This window comes from Alexandromys fortis, unplaced genomic scaffold (assembly GCF_014885135.2).
Source record: "Alexandromys fortis isolate MF-2015 unplaced genomic scaffold, M_Fortis_MF-2015_v1.1 scaffold_48, whole genome shotgun sequence".
Classification (NCBI taxonomy): Eukaryota; Metazoa; Chordata; class Mammalia; order Rodentia; family Cricetidae; genus Alexandromys; species Alexandromys fortis.
In genome coordinates this window covers 7534399-7555770 of record NW_026067947.1, presented here as the reverse complement: position 1 = coordinate 7555770, position 21372 = coordinate 7534399, and the positions used below count along the sequence as shown (strand labels likewise).

The 21372-nt window shown below is 38.3% G+C and overlaps 1 protein-coding gene across 5 annotated transcripts in view; it reads right to left on the bottom strand.

Annotated features, from left to right (window-relative positions):
- The window catches only part of Chl1 (cell adhesion molecule L1 like), a 215049-nt gene that overhangs the window by 25922 nt on the left and 167755 nt on the right, over positions 1-21372 (bottom strand). For all 5 annotated transcript variants that reach the window (XM_050149359.1, XM_050149355.1, XM_050149354.1 and 2 more), the window contains 6 exons: positions 10781-10921; positions 10028-10139; positions 8527-8693; positions 7266-7431; positions 4188-4312; positions 1096-1197 (listed from right to left, as the gene is read on the bottom strand). In XM_050149359.1, the coding sequence (XP_050005316.1) occupies positions 1096-1197; positions 4188-4312; positions 7266-7431; positions 8527-8693; positions 10028-10139; positions 10781-10921 (813 nt within the window). The remainder of the gene's footprint in view (positions 1-1095; positions 1198-4187; positions 4313-7265; positions 7432-8526; positions 8694-10027; positions 10140-10780; positions 10922-21372) is intronic.

Sequence of the window (21372 nt, the reverse complement as noted above, 5' to 3'; positions counted from 1 at the left end):
TTATTGATGGTCTATGAAGATTTATTGGCAACATTAAGAGCTTAAAAAAGAAAACTGATTTTGAGACTGACAGAGCAGTAAAGTTTTTTTTCCCTTGAAAGCTTGAAGCCCTGAGTTCATTTCTCAGAACTCTCTCTGTCTCTGTCTCTGTCTCTCTGTATCTCTGTCTCTGTCTCTCTCTGTCACACACACACACACACACACACACACACACACACACACTCACAAACCTGGTTGTGTGCCCTTGTATTCAGTAAGGTAAAGGTGGAAACAAGAAAATTACTACTACTCCTAGGCCCTAAGCTAATCATGGACCAATGAGAGATCCTGTGTCAAAACAATCAAACAAACCAAAAGGTAGCCAAGTGCTTAAGGAACAACACTCAAGGTTGAACTCTGACCTACATACATGCACATATACAGACAAATGTACACATGTGTGCATGTACACCTGCATACATGGAAGTTTGCACACACCAAAAAACACAACAACAAACAACAAGTTGAAGAAAAAGGTCACATAATTTACAAAAAAATGAGTAAGTGTGGAGAAAATCTTACGAAGTAATTAAGTTAATCTCAAGAAGATAAAATTATCTGTCCATTTTCATTTGTGGTTTGGGGGTCTTATATAAACACATAAAAGCATGTAAATGTATGTGACATGAAAGTAGAATTAAAGTTTCCAAGCTAGGCCAGGCGGTGGTGGCGCACGCCTTTAATCCCAGCACTCGGGAGGCAGAGGAAGGCGGATCTCTGGGAGTTTGAGGCCAGCCTGGTCTACAAGAGCTAGATCCGGGACAGGCACCGAAGCTACAAAGAAACCCTGCCTCGAAAAACAAAACAAAACAAAAAAAGTACTAATAGAAGATGGGCAATAGAAGGGAGGGTAAGACAGTATAAGAGGGTCCCAATTCAATGTCCTCTTTTTACCTTCACAGGTACACAGACATATAAAAAGGGGAACACACACATACACACACACACTAATACAAATCTATTTTTAAAAGGATAATCTCCCAATGGTAATTGATATGTCTATGATATGCATTTGACACAGCTGGGTAAAGATGAAGGTCATTTCAAGTTTCCTACCACTGATATTGCTGTTGTGGTCATCTCCAGCTTCCCAGGACAGCCGGACACTCCTGTTCTGTCTTTCTGACAAGAGAAGGTTTCCTGGAGGATCTGGAACACCTAATCAATAACAAAAGATAGCTGTAAAATGATAGTGCACAGTACGGGTGCCAGAGCAGAGATGGTTCTACCTTTTTTCAAGAGATTGCGAGATCATTGACCATCAGCCAAGTTCAATTTCCTGAGAGGACTTAGTAGTCAAAGCTTCCAGTGTATCTTTCAAGCCTCCACCTTGCAATAGTCCTTTTACACACTGAAGATTCTTTGACGTTTACAAAGCACATTCTCACCTTTTGAAACTTATTCTTCTCTTATACAACACATTCTGACCACAACTTCCCCTCCCTGCACTCCTCCTGGTTCCCCTCCACACCCCTTTTCGCCAGATCCACTTCCCCACCACATCCCCCAGAAAACAGCAGGCCTCTTATGATGTTATTTTATTTGGTGAGAGTATTTGCCTCTCTTGGGAAGTGATTCAAAGAGAAGCTGAGCCTTGAAAATATTTTACTTTTATCAGTGATGCATAAAAGTAACAATAAGAATATCGAGAAGCTACCTGTTGTGGGATAATCTTTTTGTACACTGTGAAGATGTCTATTTGCCAAGGTGCCTTTTGATTGCTTTAATTAGGAGATGAAAGGCCAGTAGCTAGAGAGGAGAGGATATGTGGGATTTCCAGGGAAAGAGAGGGAGAGGAGAAGAATCTCGGCACGAGTCAGATGGCAGCACAGATGCCAGATATATATTGGGCAGTGGCAAATGCAACACAAGTGGTAAATGAAAGGCAATTACAAATATTGAAGTGTTAAGGTTTATATATAAATTGTGTGTGCGTCCATGTAAAATAGGGAGTTCTTACCACAAATAAACCTTACTGTCAAAATTTGCTCTAATATTCCTAGTATTCACGGAGCTCATATGTTTCAGCTTGGAGGAGACAGTAAGACTATTATCCATGCTGGCCTATATTATTTGACAAGTTCTTGTTAAGTGAACATTGACTAAAAACATTATTTATAGTTCAGAATGGAACATGTTTACTTTTAAAGTTTGGCACATAACTCTATTCAAAGTTCAGGGACTTGAATAAAAAAAAGTATTTCTCCAGGCTAGGATTTCATGAGTAGACTGCTTGCCAGAAGTGCACAAAACCATAGGTTCTTCCCAGTCTTCCTTCCCCACAAAATGTATTCCTTCATAGTGTTCTATATTCGCAGGCCAGAAGAGGGCGCCAGATTTCATTATAGGTGGCCGTGAGCCACCATGTGGGTGCTGACAAGTGAACTTACAGAGCTTACCTGAGATCTTCTGCTGATTCATCTCTCCAGCTCCTCTTAAAATATTTTTATGCTAAAATTTCTGGAAACAACTTCTAGGAAAACTTGTTTATGTCTAGGCTTTTAAAATATTGTTTTCTAAGATAAAATATTTTAGAAGCTATACACATGACCAGAATCATTTTATGGTCAATTATTGGTATGTTTTAATCAGATATTAAAACTTAAAAATTATACTTTAAAACCAAGGAAGCAGTTTTAAAATATCACCCCATCTTATGTAAAAATTTTCAAATATTACTAAAATGTTAGGCGATTACCATGTAAATAAACAGCATGTATGGTCATAGTTGCTGTATATTTAAAATTACCAAAAGTTCACAGTACTAGAAAATGGAAGAGTAATCACGAGGGTGGATTTTAAAAAATTGCAGTAAAATTCAGAAGGTGGCCACCAACAGCAGAAAGCCAACCTCTCGATGCTGCTATCACTCAAAATCCTGAGGAGGAAGGCTCACATGTCCAGATGTTCTGTATTCATGCTGCCTGAGATGCGGCATTGCTTACCACATGCTCAGCTTCTATAACTTTTAAATGCTGCTAGAATAGCTAAGAGAGGATTAAATATTTTCACTTGCAGAATCCTGAAGAAGTTCACTTACCTAGAGCTAAACATCTCACCCAAGGAGCCAAGTCTAGACCTGCTACAATGTAGCTTGTACTTAATTGGACTCAGCTTAGTAGCTACTGGCTTCATACAAAGGAATTCAACAGCAGCTAACTCGCTTTCCATGGTGGGAAATTGTTAAGCTACCTGTGGAGGGTGGGGTCCCGGGTAATATTTAGTATTTAGCTGATTACATTAGGAAATGTCAATAAGTGTTAGCAGGAACTCTTCCTTAAATGCATATGGACAGAGTATACAGAGCCTGCTTATAGGGCTGACTTGAAATTCTAATGGTGGGAGGATCCCTTCAGAAGGAGTTGTGTAGGAAAAATCTTCTGGAGTAATTATGACTTAAGCAGTGAGATTTAGAAAGCCTACATAGATGGCAAGAAGAAAGAGTGTGAATACCCTTCACACTTCTCAGGATACTATACCTGTAGTGAAAGCTACATCTTAAATGGTTTGTTGGTGTCTTTCCCGGGCATGTTTATAGGAAGAAGAGCTCATGGTGAGTTAATAGAGAAAGGCATTTGGAAAGCAGCCAGCAGATGGTCTGAGGGCTATAAACGCTAGTGATTTCAGGGTTAATGACATTGATTGCACCAGTGGAGTGTACACACTGTTTTCCAATTAGTACTTAAAACATTCAAATATGTTCCTTTATAGAATACTTGATGTCTGCGTTCAGATTCCTGGGGCGCTGGGAGTTCACCCTAAGGTTCTGGTGTAGAGTGTAAACACCAAGCATCCACTCCTGGGTCTCCATAGAGCTCTCTTCTGTTCTCAGCCCCACATCTCCCAAGAGTAGTAATGGGTGGATCGAGACCTTGGTTTTTCTTTTCACTGCCAGCATTGCGTATCTCCTGCTGCTACTGGCAACGTTCCCACATAGGGAAAAATAATTAGGCATTAATTAATTTCTTTTATGTGAGAAAAGCAGAAATAATTTAAAAGCAAAGTTGCACTTCAAACAAACAAACAAAAAATCAGATTTCACTGTAAGAGCAGAGGCCCAAGTAATCATTTGCTTTAAGGCCTAGAAACAAAGGAAGTTAAGCACTCCTAGGAAGCATGGGGCAGAGATCCTCTCTGTTTTCACTTACCAAGGACAGTTACATGAGTTTTCTCAGAAATGCTATCAAGAGCAGTTTGAGCAGAACAGGAATAAGTACCCTGATCTTCTACCGAGATATTGGATATGGTCAGATTAGCTCCATCAATCAATATTCTGTTGGGATGGGAGACAGCAAAAAGTACATGATGTGAGTAAGAACATGTCCAAGAGCAGAGATACATTTCTTTCACAACCCATGTTGCAAGTTCCTGCATGGATAATGATTCAAGACAGAGTGATGAGACCAGTTCATACAATGCAGATGTTACCAGAGAAGGTCACAGATGAAAACCTGGAATACAGTCTCACCATATACACGCAACAACAGAGTATTAAATGGGATCATACTTTTACATATCTGTGACCTATGGGTTGTGACAGAAGTTTGGGCTGGCCAAACTTCATATCATACTAACAGAGCTAGGAAATTTTAGGAGTTTTGGTTTTTAGTTTCTTCAAGAAAGAATTTCTCTGTGTAAGTTCCCTGGCTCCCAGGCTGGCCTGGAACTCCTTCTGCTAACCAGGCTATCCTGGAACTCATAGAGATTCACCTGCCTCTACCTTGTGACTGTTGATAATTACATAATTGTTATGTTATAAACAGCAAACCTTATACAGAATCAAGGAGGATGCTTCTGGAAAAAGAAGATTTTAGAACTCTACCCAGTTCCACAAAACCAGAATATTATCATGGAGTCTGATAGTATCTTTTTTTTTTTTTTTTTTGGTTTTTCAAGACAGGGTTTCTCGGTGGTTTTGGAGCCTGTCCTGGGACTAGCTCTCATAGACCAGGCTGTTCTCGAACTCACAGAGATCTGCCTGCCTCTGCCTCCCGAGTGCTGGGATTAAAGGCAAGCGCCACCACTGCCCGGCGATGATAGTATCTTTTAAAAATGTTTGTAGACTTTATTATTTTTAATTGAGCTATATATTTTTCTCACTCCCCTCCCCCCTTTTGATGTTTCCCTGTCCTCCAATAGTTAATTTCCAACTTGTAATAATTGAAGCATTTCATGCATTTGACCACCAGGTGGCAGTCCTGTACTTCTTTCTGCAAATCGCCTCAAGGCTATTTTTAAAATCCATTTCTTTGTATTATGTCGGTTTGCAATAGTTTATCACACACAAAAAAAATCAATCCTTTACCAATTTTATGTTTTACTCTATACTTAGAGACATATTATCAATACTAATCCTTTTTTTTTTTTTTTTAACAAAAAGTACCATTAAATTTAAGGTACATTCACAGTAATAGCTATGAGTGAAAAAAAAAAAGTAAGCAATGGCTTTTTTTTGTGGAAAATGTGACAGTTTTACATAATTCAAAAATTTAGTGCTACATTAATAAACAGAAAACATTGAAGATGAGGAAATGAAACTGAACCATATGGGGCTGACTGGTCTGGAGGTAGGGCCCCTCGTTCTCACATCAACTCCTATGATGCGATTTGTCAGTCAGTAGTACGAGGCAAGAGCCACGCTGCAATACGTCAGTGGTCACAGCTGAAATTGGTGTCTTTGCATAGAGAAATGGCATGCGTATGCATATGTAGATATTAAAACAATGAGGCCAATGCAATAACAGTCATGAAAGGAACCAACTAGAGAAATGATGAATGAATGGTCCAAAATGGAATAGTGAACAATGAGTTGTTTCTTTTATTTTCTGAGACGATCAAATCTTAATTCACAATAGTCTTAGGCTCCAGCTTTTTCTTCCTTTTCATCGAGTCATGTTATAAAAAGTGGAGGTAGAAAGACATCGAGCAGACAGTGTGAGGGCAGCAATCCATTAAACCAGCATTGGGATTTGAACAACACTGAGTTCGAGTTCATTCTTTTAACCAAGACTCCACTGAGATCTCATCAAAAAAGAACTTGGGTTATCTCCAGACCTTCAGAGTTGCTGTGTAATTTCAGATGAGTTTTGACTTCAAAATGATCAATTCCTAGCTCTCACTCAATGACAATAAAGCAGAAGCACAACTGACCTTTGTGTGATTAAACAGACAAAGCAGACTTTCTGACTCTTAATTCTAGTGGGTTCTATTGATCCCTTTATCTTTTTGTTGCCCTTAAACTCCAGTGATTCTCATCAGTCATTCAAGCTCTTCTCTTTGTTCTATCTTCTGCATTCCTCCTGTTCAGAATACTCAGAAATGCATCTCCAGCCTTTGTATATGTAAGTTCTACATTCACAGATTCAACTGATTAGGGATGGACAAAAGCTTTTAAACAGATGTGTATTGAACAGCTACAATTTTTCATGCCATTATTCTCTAAATCACACTGTACAATGACTGTTGACTATTCACACTGTATCGACTATTTAAAATACTGTAAATGTAATCTATATCCTAAATAAAGGTATGAGACTGAATAGAATATCCTTCTATAGAATGCACTTGACCACATGAATTTTGATATCTGCCGAGGGTTCTGAAAGGTACTTTTACTGAGAGAAGGGCCAGATAATGTTGGCAACATGTTGTAACGAGATGACTACTAGATATAATTGGGATTTTATGGTTGAGAAGAACTCGTGTGAGACTGGCAAGGAGAAGGGAACGGACACTGACTGCCATTTTAGAATGCAGTGTGACAGTGCTTCCGGCAGACAATGGGTTAGCAACAGTTGGGTCCCTGTGGCAGCAAGTGGGCAAGGTGTCTGGGGAGGAGGCAGAAGTTTTCAGATACCTGGATCAGAGATGTACAGCCCATGCATGAGCAAAAACCCCAAAAGCAACACCTTTGACATCTTGCTCTTCCCGTCTTCCCAGTGCTCCGGGAAGCTCCTAAACCTATGCAGGTAAAATGCATCTCACACCTGGCTTCTATTTCCAGCTCTGAGAGGAGAAACCACATTTTATAAAACATACAGAGCAGAAACAAGAAGGACATAAAACAAACAATAAATACTTTAAGATCTTATGAATACTGATTTGAAGAATGAAACGTTTAAATTTGTGTACTTTAGTGTAGTGTGAATACTTTTGGGACTTTTTTTTCTAATGTGAAATCTGCAACTCACACACAACCCAGTGTTCATTCACAGCAGTGGACTCACCTGCCGTCTTCTGTGCCATTGATTTCAAAAGGCTCCCCATCTTTACTCCAGGACAGCTTCAAACTGTGTTTCAAATGGGAGTCGCATTGGCTTTCGCAGTGTAGTTCAAGTGCGTGTGATTTCTGGATGCGAGGGTTCTTCGGAAAAACTTTGAGCTTTGTGGCATCTGCGTGGTTGTCAAAGAAAGGTGGTGGTTAGAACTGCAGAGCACAGCTCACTCTGTTAGTGTAAAGTGTCGACAACCTCGCCAACTAAACTGTCATCATGCTGTGTCCCACTGTAATTTTCTAACATTAAACCTGAGAAAACTTAGGTGCAACCACCAATTAATGTTAGCACACTTTCTTACCACTCTTTGCTAAGTAAATAACAAAACTGTGAGCTAAAATTATCTCTGGAAGTTGAAAATAATGTAAGTTCTCATTCTGTAGCATCCAGATATATAATCATGTTATAAGGAGAATGTGATTTTATATACACATATTTATTATTAAATCAGAAATGGTGAAGCCCTGGCATAAATGTATCCACACAAATATGGAGGATTAGAAAAAAGGATGCTGCACTTGTTTTCTTACTCAGAAGTACTCTCAGAGCTTAGGAGGGAGGACACTCTAAACATTTAATATTGACCTGTGGGAATTCTTACTGAATGAGTCAGGGATCATAATAACTTAGGACAAAAGCAGTTGTTACTATCAAAGCTATGGATCTGTGAGATTAAAAAATATGAAAAATAAAAATGTCAGTGAAGCCTGAGTCTATCGGCAGCTTCCTAGGACTTCACTGAAGAGGAAAGACTGATTGACAAGAATGTTTCTAGTTCGCTGGTTTAGAGAACAACAAAAGCCTGCCCAAAGTTGTCAAACTGCTTTTTTTTTTCTTTTGAGATCAAACTTCTATGATTTTGCTTTAGTGCTTAAAAAAATAACAAACAAACAAAAACGAAAACCTAATGCTTGGTAATACCTCAAGTTCACTACTGGAATAAAACATAGATCTGAAAATATACCTAAGTAGGAATTTCTTAAGATTTACTAATAAGACACAGCTACCTGCTAAGATGGCCTAAATCTATGAACATCACACCCTGCCATACCACCAATAGTCTTTCAGATGAAATGCAATGGAGTGCTTTTGAGATATAATCAAGTGAACTTTAACAGGTGCTCAAATTTAAATAACACTGTTTTGTTTGAGGAAACAAAAAGAAACTGAACCCATGTGAGAACTCATGAATGTAAAAGCAAATTAACAGTACTTCTAATATCCAAATTGGCTGTGATGACTGCTTTTCCCATTGCGTTTTCTACCCAACAAGAGTAGGATCCCGCATCTTCCTCAATGGTTCTGTAGATCTCCAGAGTGCCATTTTCATGGGTATGGTACCGACTACCTTCAAGGGGATGTGTTTCATCAGCAACTTCCCTGTGGAGATGCAGAAATGAGTGATTTTTGATTGGGACACAATTTTGTATTCTTCAGATATTGTTCCTTGATGTCATCCAGGCTTACTCCTTCTTTAGGTGCTTGGTAGACTGTATGGAATTTACTCATGGAAACTAATTTCTCTCTTCAAACTGTCTGTGGTGTATATCAGAGCTGACCAACAGACTAGAGCTGAAGAGAATCCAATCCCCTACTTCTCCCGTTGCCTCTATTTGTCTCACATCTTCTAGCATTGCTTTGCATGTGTCCTCAAAGCTTAATAAATATTTCCTGGCTTATTTATAGTAAAGCCTTTAGTTAATAATTGCTCTGGGCTAGCAAATGGGGAAGCCAGTAATTGAAACAGATAATAAACCTTCCCAACCTCCGGCTCTCCTAGGAGAACATTGGTCATTCAGAAATATTATAAGCCAGGAAGTCTTGCCTGTCCTGTGGACATGTATTACACTTACCCTATCAACCTCAGGCTCATTTTCGCCCACATTCATCCATTCTCCAAGCACTTCTTGTCACAGCCTGATTAACCCTGTGCATCTCACAGTAAGTGATTGCTTGTGCTCTCAATTGTAGAGGACAAATGGGCCACTAGCACAGGGTTTTCAAAGGGAGGGCTAGGCTGAGACGTGCACGGGACTTGCCTCAGATGCAAAGTTTAAAAGCATTTCAGAAATCAAGATAAATAATATTTTCATCAAATATTTTTAGAAGACAAAACCAAAACCTTAAAATGGACAAAACCTCACAATTGAATCAGATAAGTTATGACTCTGCTTTTGCCTTGCCTGACCTCACTACTTTCTCCCTACTTCAGGCCCTGTATGGGAATAGCACAATCATTTCACAGTAAAGTAACCAAACTTTATCAGTAAAGCAACTAAGATGGCAGATGCTTAGGGTGATATGTTTAGACTTAAACAACAATAGCATTATTAAAATCAAAATGAATGTTAGCAAAGTCTTTATTGGGTTTGCAATTGACTGTAGGTTAAGATAAATAATCAGACAGCCCAGAAGTCATAACAATCCTTAGCTAGACCCATCATAGAAAAACAAATCAATCTTTAAAATTGTCTTAGGAATCATTTTAATTCTTTGTGTGCTTTATGAACACAAATGGCTCTGTATATTTCTTCATTTAAAAAAAGTCTCAGGATTCTAGTCAATGCTTCAGGAGGGATGAGTAATTAAATTTCTTTCTTTATTTCTCAGAGGCATTGGCTCTCTGAAGCAACTGGAACACAGTGCTGACTGCAAAATGGTAGCTGAACAATCCCCCACACCCATTTTGTTAATAGAACAGCAAGTCATCTTACCAGATCACTGTGGCCTTGGGTGAAGCAAAGTACTCGCAATGTAAAAAAGCACTATACCCAATCACCGTAGCATAATTTTCTTCATTCTTAGTTTGAATCAGTGGTACAACATCTGGTCAGAAGTAAAGATAAGGTTTTATACCTTTCTGCAAAAATTAGGTACAATGAAGATTTTCTATATCCTTGACATATTTATAAGAATAGAAGATGGCTGAACATTTCAGTACAAATTCCTGAATTTGAATATTATACAAAACCAGCACATTCTGAAAGCATAATTTAGGTACAATATCCAATGCCTACACAGAACGTGAACCACACATTTATTTTCTTCCCCATGATTTATATGTCAAAATTCATTGGGACTTTAGATTGGAGAGATAGCTCAGTAAGTAAAGAATTTAGTGCACAAACAGCAATTTATCCCCCCACATAAACCTATGTTTAAAAGATAAATAGAAAAAGAAAAGGGCACTAGAGTGCAATCCTGCCAATGGGGAATAAAAACAGGTGGATCCCTGATGCTCACTGGAAGCAATCCATGGCTACTTCATAAGTTCCAGACTTGTGAGGGACACTGTCCCAAAAATAAAGATAGAGTGTACCTTAGGAATATTACCTGAGGTTGTCCTCTGGCCACCACATGAACACAGATACGTACATTCACACCCGTAAAAAGCCGGTCCTTATGACTATAACTGAGCATTTTCCTTCAGCAAGCGGTAAGTGAAGTCAAGACGCAGGGATGCTCACCTACAACATCAATATTGGCACTCGCAAGGATGGTTCCATGGATATTTGAGGCTTCACACTGATAGACAGCAGTATGATTTGGTTGTAGATTTGTAAAACTGATTTCCCTGGGGAACATAACATCACCAGGAAATGGATGATCTGAAAGAGAAGAGAGACTGTCAGTATGATAAAGAACAGAATATAAAATATTTATGAATGATTTATTAAATGTGTCACACAGTATCTATATTTTAAGACCAGTTTTAGGGTAAAAAATAGCTCACTTGAAATCAAGTCTTTACATTTTGCTCAAATCAACATGGGTACCTTTTCAGACCCTTTGCATCTGTAACTCCTTTTCAAATTATGCTTTCAAATAAATATGAGAATCCATGTTGCCTACAGCTCATTGCCTTGCTGTATCCCTGATCATAAGATTGGAGATGATCTGTTTGCCATCTGAGTCCTACTGTGAGTAGACTTACACTTCAGCATCTGCATCTAGATGTTGCCCAATGCACAGCAACAAATAGAGTCTAACTGGCCCTGGTTTTTCTCTTACAACATCTTCCCTGGTTCCTTTTTCCCCTTTCCACTATTTTTGGATTTATGCCTTTATTTTGTGTGCTTTATATTATCACTTAGTTAGTTCAAATATGTAACTCCCAAGCTTCAATCTTCTTTCTGTCTTTCTTTCTTTCTTTCTTTCTTTCTTTCTTTCTTTCTTTCTTTCTTTCTTTNCTCCCTCCCTCCCTCCCTCCCTCCCTCCCTCCCTCTTTCTTTCTTTCTTTCTTTCTTTCTTTCTTTCTTTCTTTCTTTCTTTCTTTCTTTCTTTCTTTCCTTCCTTCTTTCATGATATACTCCCTCCTCTTCATCTTCTTTTTGAGTGTAGTTGTCCTGTGTACAACTTTTTAGCAATCTAATTTACCCCACTTTCTATAATGATTTCATTTTCACTCCCTGGTTTCTGAAGTCACTCCAGGGTATTTATTCACATCTGATAATTTTGGAAGCAGAGATGAAAAAGAGCATGTGGAGTTTAGTTTCTGTGTCTGGGCTATTTCACTAAATATTATATTTTCTAGTTGCATCTATTTACTCTGAAATTTCATGCTTCAGTTTTCTTTACAGCTGAATAGTATTGCTAGATATATACGCACCATATTTGCATCACCATTTATCAGTTGAAGTACATTTCAGACTTTTCCACTTCTATCTATTTGTGAATAGAGGTTTATTGTGTGATATTTTTATTGCCTTCTGATAATAAAGCTTGATTTGAACCAGACGGTGGTGCTGGAGCTAGCCACTAGTGGACCAAAATTACCCACAGACATTTTGGAGGACTGAGGAGAGACTGAGAGACAAGAAGTAGTAAGGCAGATCTTAGAGAGGATCTCAGCTCTTTGTGATGGAGGAACAGAAGAGATAGGAGGTCACTGGTGGCTTCTCTGGTGCTTCTGTGATCATTCAGGTTCTAACACCAATATCTGACTCCTGATCTTTTTATTGACAAAGAATAATTACATAAATTAATTAAATACCTGGCACCCCAACTTTGGCCAACATAGATCCACATAAAATTTAAGAAAACTCTAAAAACATCAGGCGGGGGGGATTAAACACACACAAACTGTGAAACGTAGCTTCTTGGTATCTGTCTTCCTGTCTTTTCTTAGGTAAGCTTGGTGCTAGCATCAAACAGAGGGTGGCTTCTTTAAGAGGCAGCTTTCTGGCTTGGTGCTAGCTGCAAACATGACACAGCTTTTTTTAAGGGTCCTTGTTATGTAATACTAATAGGGGGTTTATGAGTGGAGGGTGGCATATTATTCAGTGACAGCAAGAACCTAACCACTTCTCAGAGCTGGGGCAGTATACCTATCTCCCTCCAGTACCTCCGCCATGAATCTAAGCTCTCAGGGAACCAAGTGGGAAGGAGCAAGCCACTAACCAGCATGAGTGATGCCATTCACTAAGCTGAGTGATCCTGGCAGCTGACATAACAATTTAAGATTCATCTCATGTGATCAACAAAACAAAACAATACAGACGCTCAGTAAAGACAGATCCAGACCAAATAAATTTCTAAGCGGGTTATAATATGTTTAAAAATATACATACGCTTAGGAGAGAAAGGAGAAAAAGTATATATAGTAATAGATTAAAAATAGTTTTAAAATAATAAAGACCTTCAAAAAGGAGTAAAGTAAAATAAGAAAAAAAATAAGCAACATAATGATGGAAAATTCACAAAGAATCTGGATCCTGTATGTTATTGTGTTATCTTTAGATTTTCTAATTGTTAATGAAAGAATGACAGCTGTAGAGAGACATTGGGTAATAGAAAAAAGACTGCTGAATTAATCAGCCTGTATACATTAAAGATGTGCTGACCTCAGAATGTAAACCAGAATACGGCTTATGTTGAGGAAGAGGTTTTACCTTTGTCTCCAACTAAGAAATCTGAAAACCACTGAATAAATGTGACATCTGAAGAAAAAGGATAAATGTGCTGACCTCAGAATGGAACCAGGATACGGGTTATCTTGAGGAGGAGGTTTAGTCACCAACTAAGGAATCTGAAAACCACTGAGCAAATGAGACATCTGAAGAAAAAGGATAAATCATCTAGAAAAGTTTCCCAAGAAAAACAATCAACTGGCCTAATGGTATGACACATTTCCAACAGGATAAAATTTCATAAAGGTTCCCAAATGTTTGTTTCTGCTGTTGTCTACAGACATATAAGGCAAATGATCTTTTTTTTAATTCAAGTTCAATTAAAAATTAAAGGGGCCTTTGGCATTTGAGTGTGGCTCTCTATGCATCTAAACCCAAACATGCTTGCTAAAGGAAAATCCAGAATTTCTGTCTCATGTCAGAAGATCCATGTGATATAGAATAGAAGAAAAACCAAAATTACAGGACTATTCTATTGCTACTAATCTCATAATCCTTTGTTTTATTTTGACTCTATAAATTTTTAAGGTATAAATATTATAACAAAGTTTATACGATTAATATAATGTGTGTATTTAAATTTTTCATTGTGAAATTAATGATCATATGTAGTACTATTTCTAGAAAAAGGCTTAATTTAGCTTTTTATACATGATTTTGAACTTGAGTCTGAATCAGGTAATTAGGAATTAAGTTTGTGTATTCTGGATGTACTTAACAAATTTTGGTTCTTTGAGATCTCAGAGATGTGCTGCATATACATTTCAAATGTCTTTCCACAGTAAACCATGGCCACTTTGAACAGCAACTTTTAAAGTCTCCAAAAGGATGGTGGGACCCTACAACAATGATTCTACCTGAATTGTAGTAATGCCACTAAGTTGACAAACATTACCCAAAGGTCAGCTTTGAACTGAATTACTCATGACATTCTTCAAAGCAGTTAGCTGAGATGGTCTTCTTCCATACACTACTCCAGCCAAGACTTCAGATAAGTCCTACACTTTCCCATTACACAGAGACTGGCAACAAATGATACAACTAGCTCTCCCAAGAATTGGCCATTTTCTCAATTTTCTCAGGGTTCGGCAGAGATTTTACCATCCCCAGATAACAGAAAGGAATCTAGAGAACAAGATGCCCATATTCTCAAGAGGTAGGGTAGATGAGTTTTGGTCATTCAGTGGGTTATGGATATTTGTCATTGATTAGGAGGATTGGTTACAAGTTGTTATTGGTAATGATCAGGAAAAAAAAAAAACTGAACAAAGGAGATAAGTTTTAGGGATCTCATCCTGAAAAGAAAAAAAGGGGGAATAGAAATGATAGGATAAAATAGTAGTTTGTTGAATCTACTCTTAAACAAATAAAGAACAACTAGGAGTCTTAAATATTTTACATTGGTATGGATTTTGGCATATTGATGCAAATTTAATGTTAATTTTGTTATACTGTATATGTTTCTATTTTTATTTAAGATATTTTTGTATATTGATACTAATTCAAGTTTATTTTTGTTAGAACATCCTGTACACACTCTTTTTTAAGGTATTGCACCTATGCAGCTCATTTAACAATGTAATGTAAATTTCTAACCCTTGAAAATTTCATTAAAAACTATTTAGGATAATAAAGAAATACAGGTTGGTAGTTAGTCACCTATTATGGTCAAACTGCAATCACATTAGGTATATTTTCAGTGCCAAATAGAGATATAGACAGGTGGTCTTCAAACTGTTCAGAGATCTACAGAATATGGCATTTAAGATGTTTTAATAACATCAGGCTTTTTATGACAATGAGACATGACTGTTCCTGGTAGCACCAATCTACTTTAGAGAAGATAATGGCATTAAAGAAACTCCATATGGAGTTTACTTTATTTGTGGCAAAAGTTAGCCCCTGGGCAAGAAATTGCTCTTGTCTCAACTGATGACAGTATGTTGTCCAAGCAGGAAAAAAAAAAAAAAAAAAAAAAAAAAAAAAAAAAAAAAAAAAAAAAAAAAAAAAAAAAAAAAAAAAAAAAAAGACTTCTGAAATTTTCCAAGACAAGACAGAACAGTCATTCAAAATTTCTGCTTTATGGAAAAGTCTGTCAGATATTTTAGGTCGGTAGGCCAATGATGGCTGCTCCAACATTTCAGAGGAACTTTGGGTGGCTGTCCAGGCAGTCAGCTGTTTCTGTCATTTCTTAGTTTTGGAAGTTGTGTGCTCTGCACTATATGTTTACTCAGGTAATGTTTTATCCTTCTCAGGTCTCTGATGAAGTGGAAGACTAGATAGTCACAGTTATAGTGTTCTTTGTTACCAAAATCAGCAAAGAAACTCATGAAAGAAGTATAAAGTGTCTAAAGTTGAGAGAAATAAAAAGATAGTTTTGAGCTGGTAATATAAGTTAGGATAAAAAGTATATTCGGTACAAAACTTTGGACTCACCAAGAGAGGTTAGATAATAAAGGATTTTCTCAGAATTTCCCAAATACAAGTGGACTTAACATTGTGAATATAATTCTTACCTGATAGTTGTTCTTCTTTTATATAGTTTTATTGTTAGAGTTAAAGCTTTGCCTTTTTATTTATCAAAAAAAGGAAAACTGTTGCATGATATTTTGATTGCATTCTGACAATAAGTCTTGCTTTGAATCAGAGGGTGATGCTAGCCACTAGCCGGCCAAAATTACCCATAGAGGTTTTGGAGGACTGAGGACAGATATAGAGACAGAAAGTAGTAAGGCAAAGCTTAGAGAGGATCTTAGGCTAGTTGAATGGAGGAACAGAAGAGATAGGAGGTCACTGGTCACTACTCTGCCTTTTCTCTGATCATTCAGGTTCTTACCCCGATATCTAACTCCCGATTTTTTTATTGATGAGGAATCATTAGATAACTGTATCAGAGGTCAGTCCTAGAAACATGTTGATGCAGAAAGCACTAAATAGATTCAATATCTTGTATTTCTATGTTTTTTCTTGTGTGTGTGTGTGCTCACACATGCATGTGTGTGTGTGCATTTGTATGTAACACCAATGACCAAAGAACAATAGTGACTAAAACAGATGTGAGTTTCAAAGGGAAGGTCCAACAAAAAGTTAGAAGGGAATAATGCAATTATATTTTTAATAAATTTTAAAAACACATTAAAACATACTACTATTGATCCAAAATGCAATTGTCTATTGGAAATTAGCACACCTAATGTTCTTGTGCACTTATTAAGAGCCAAAAAATCCCACTGGGTATAGCCCATGCATTATGAAATTGCTTCTGCTCATTACCTGATATGTCAGCATTTACAAGGCTCGTAAACATCACTTTCAGTGAAAATGAGTATCCTACAGCTTCTGACAACAGTTTGAGTTCTAAATAAACTCTTGCTTTGATACAACAGACAGGAAGAAGAACATTTGTGCTAGAGTTACTGAGTGAAAGACAATAATTGAAAAAAGTTTAGCTTAAATGACATCAATAGATATTTTCTATCTCATATTTCCATGAACAATTATGTTAAACTTCATGGTGTGAGAAACAAGATCTACTACATATTGGGACACTTTTTTATATATTCTTTTTTCTCAGTAAAACCATAATGCATGAATCCCTTTATTCGGTTGCATTCTTTGTATCTGTGCAGATGTATAAATGTATTACTAACACCTAAAGAGCAGGCATAATGAAGCCTGTGAGTTAACACTTGTAGGAATATCTGAAATACGTAGAAAGGGTGACATTTCTTTTTCATGAAAGTTTCCAGTCAGTAGACAGAAATATAGGTCCTGATTTTCACTCACAAAACTATAACTATGTGCCTCAAATAGAAAAAAAAAAAACAGATGTGAATAAGGCTGACAACTTAGAGACAGAGTAGTTATGCTGTTATTCTGGTGGGTCCCATGTAACTACATTGCTTATTGAAAAGCAGAAACCCTTGTCTGGTTATAAAAACAGAAAGGCGTGACCATGAGAAAATGGCCATTGTCACAATAATGTGAACTCTGAAGATTGAGAAAGAGAGCCCTATGTGAAGAATGCAGGCAGCCTGTAATAACTGGAAAGAATATGGAGATAGGAACACTGAGATGGGGTAAAGAGGGAGAGGGAAATTAGGAGAGAGACTTTGATTTCCTTGCAGAGAGTCTTGTAGAGAACTCTTAACTTTCAGACTTACACAACAGGAAAATTGTATTGGTTCAGGTGAACAAACTTCTGGAAATTTGTTGCAGCAACATCAGAAAGCTAACATAAACCACTGAAGCAATTTATCAGCTACTTCTTCAGGATCAACGAGATATATAGCCTTTCTAGGTTCTGCATTACAGAAATTGTAAAGGACACCATTAGAGATTACATTTCTGATCTCTTCCTTTATTCCTCTGTTATTACACAGGCTAGCAGAGCTAATCTTGTCACCCCTGTGTTTCCCCTTATATCATGGGCCCCAAGGGCAGCTGTGAATCAACACAGCATTGAAGAAGAAGAATTAAGACCAAATCTTCATGTTTAGATGAAAGAACAACTAACCCTTGCTCAGCTCTCCTGAGAATGTATATGGAAACTTCACAGTATACCACACATTGTCAACAGGTAATTGTTCTAAAGTCTAAAGAAAACATAATGTTTAATGGGATCTACTAAAATATACTAGTCCTGATACAATCCCAGAATTCTTTCTAGATTAATCTCTTCCATAAGATCAACAAGAATAAGACAATAAGGTTGGAGAACACTCCATTCAAATTCAGTCTTTTCTCAGTTCAGCTTTAGCCATGAGTTTACTTGTGTCCCCAAGTAAATCTTCTAGTTTTATTGAACCTTGGTCATTGCCTTTGAAATAAGAACAAAGAAGTCTGTTTTCCCAAGGTTCTCTCAGAAATACTGGATGCCATCTCTGTGGGAAGGGTTATAACCATCGAATTCACTTGAATTAATTCTGAAATAAAACTCATAAGGAATATGAGTTTATGAAAGTATAAGTCCAAAGATATTTCCAATCCTTCTATCAGCCCAACCACCATCACGCAGTGATCCTATTGCATTAATGGAAGAAAGCTGTGCTCAAGAGCTGTGGCAACGGCACACTTTGCCCCACCACTGATTTCAGTACTTCCTATGAATATAATTGCCTGTGAATATAATTATTCTCATTTCATCCTCTAACAAATGCATTGGCTCTACTTCAGAAATACCCACTACCTAACCACTATGAAAAATGTCTAGCCTGAGGCCTCCGTGTCTATCACCTTTTTTTTTTTTTTTTTTTTTTGCAGTCATAGAGGTAAAGGCTTCATCCAGAGACCAGAAATTTCCTTTTACACATAATTTACAAGAGCCGGGATATAGCTCAGTGGTAAATTACTTGTGTGGCATGTGGAGGGAACCTCAGATCAGACTCCAGTCCTTCACAAACAAATCAAACATAACACTTCCCACTCAAACTCTTCCACTCAAATCTCTATGATTGCCCATCTGTCATCGATAGAATCCCAAGACCCTAGTCTGGCCTTGTCATTTCCCATGCTCGGATGCCTTCTTCTGCTGAATGATTTCACCATGCTCCTTCCTCATGCCCTGAACTTAGGGCACTCTGAACTGTTTCCTTCTCCTTTTCCAGACACACATGCCTTGAGAGTCCTTTCATTTACTCACCTCTCCACTCCAAAGCACTCAGACTGCTGATGACAGCTGGCTTCCTTACCTTCCTCATCTCTCAAAGTATATACTCTTATACCCATAAAGCTACCTTGCACTTGAACTTTATACTCTTGTCAGCTCCTAGTTATTCCCTATGTACAAATTTATCAACAATATGACCCCTTTCAGCCCTATGTCTTCTTTTATCTTTTTATAACCCACTGAATCAGATTAGTGCTATCAGTATGTACATGGTGGGGCTATCCACTAAAGCAAAAGCAACCTACCAGTGGCCATACATCAAATGTCTCCTGTCCTTCAGCCATGTCTCTTCTCCGTCAAATGCCAATAACTCCTCAGCTAAAGGTGATGCCTCATAAGCCCTCAGCACTCACCCATGCTGGAATTTTGACTGACAGATCTCCTATAGTTAGTAATATGGGCTGTGAGTTCACATGTCCAAAAACCAGCATTCCATAGCCCTCCTCCAATTCTGCAGCTCTTATATTGCTTCAACTTGCTATTCTGTGATATTCCATAGACAACAGAGGGAAATATATCTCATTTAGGGCTGAGGGCTCACAGCTATAGTGGTATATTGTTTGTATTATGATAAATAAATCTTGCCTGAAGATCAAAGTCAAAGCTAAAGCCACCACAGGTCAGGTAATAGTGACACACACCTTTAGTCCTAGGAGTTAAGAGACAGAATTAGGTCGATCTCTGTGAGTTCAAGGCTACCCTGGGCTACACAAGATCAGTATAGAAAATAAACCCAGGTGGTCGTGTCTCACACCTTTAATCCCAGTCCTAGGGAATCACATGCCTCTAATTCCAGCACTAGAGAGAATATAAAATGAGAGGAGAAGGAAACTTAGTCTGCTTAGTTGGTGTTCACTCAGCCTTGGTAGATGATGGAGGAAGGTCATTGGTTAAAAAGTAAAGAAACTGCTTGGCACTCGAGTTAAAACATAGGTGGGTGGAGTAAACAGAACAGAATGCTGGGAGGAAAAGGAAGTGAACTCAGAGGCCATGCTCCCCTCTCCCGGGCAGATGCCATGAAGCAAGCTGCCAGGTCAGACATGCTGAATCTTTCCCGGTAAGACTGATGCTACACAGATTATTAGAGATGGGTTGATCGGGATATGAGAATTAGCCTGTAAGGGCTAGAGTTAATGGGCCAAGCAGTGTTTAAAAGAATACAGCTTGTGTGTTGTTATTTTGGGTAAAGCTAGCCGGTGGCAGGAGCTGGGTGGCAGAATGCAGCCCCGCAGCCCCCACAACAGGTAGAGGTAAGACCAGTGGCTTGGCTGCCTTGCTTTTCTGGTTTTCGTGTTAAATCCCAATTTCTGTCTCTGGGTTTTTATTATTCGTGCTACACACAGCCAATTATTCTCGGCAGTATGTCCAGTTATAAGTCTGTATATTAACACTCTACTACACACAGAAACTTCTATGATCAGGACAGAAAGCAGCCCTAATCTGGAGGTTTCACAAGTTGGCTGCCTTGGTCTCACCCTTAAGGCTTTTCAGTATGAGGTCAGGGATACAAGCAGCAGGGACTGACTTCCTCACCCTCCTTCATCTACTTCCCAGGGTTGCTGTTTTGTGCCAGATCTTTGAATGGTGCTTTCTTTGAGCCACATAATAAACCCACAGGTCACAGCTATTTTCATCTCTCTTTTGCTTACGAAGAAACATGTTTCGAGAGGGTAAGTCACATTCTTGTCACACAGCTAGTAAACGTTAGGATGGCCATGCAAACACAGGCAGTGTGGCTCCAGAGTTCATAAGCCATCAGAGACCTCTGCAGATATATCACGACCATAGAGAGCTGACAAATTTATCTCCTGCAAACACCACTATTGCTTCCAGTCTGCAGCTTGAAAAACCTAAGCTTAGGGAGTTCATTGATCAGCTCAAGGCCACAGGACTGGAATGGGTCATAGCTCAGAAAGGACATAGGTTTGTGAACCACAAGGAAGTTGGCCTAAAATAAGGGACCAGGACAAAGGAATAAGGGAAGCCATATACCTGCACTTAATATTCTTTTTCTCCATGGAGCTACTCAATAAGAACATAACACATAATACAGATTCTGGCCTCCTACCTGAACAAATACCTTCACAATAGCCTCAGTACTGGGAGCTTTGAGACTGATGCAGTGAGGAGACTGGACTTTTAACCTTGATCCTCTCCCATCTTTTCATGGCCCACAGAATGTGGACCAGACTCAAAGGGCTATTCTAGAGTTATCAGGAGTTCAGGAGCTGTTGCGTCACGTAGACTTTCAGGTTTCACATGTTTCCTGCCCACAGCATGGAGGCAATGTGTGACTAAAGGCTGTATGCGGCAGGGGCAGCACCCAGGATGGGGATGTTGCATGGGTGCAAGAAGCTTTAACTTCCAACTTATGCTTTCATCCACTAGGTTACTCTATCATTCTTTCTCATGGTCAGGAGCAAGTGTCGTTTGGTGTTAGACCTTTTTCTAATTCAGTCATTGGGTCACTAATATATATATA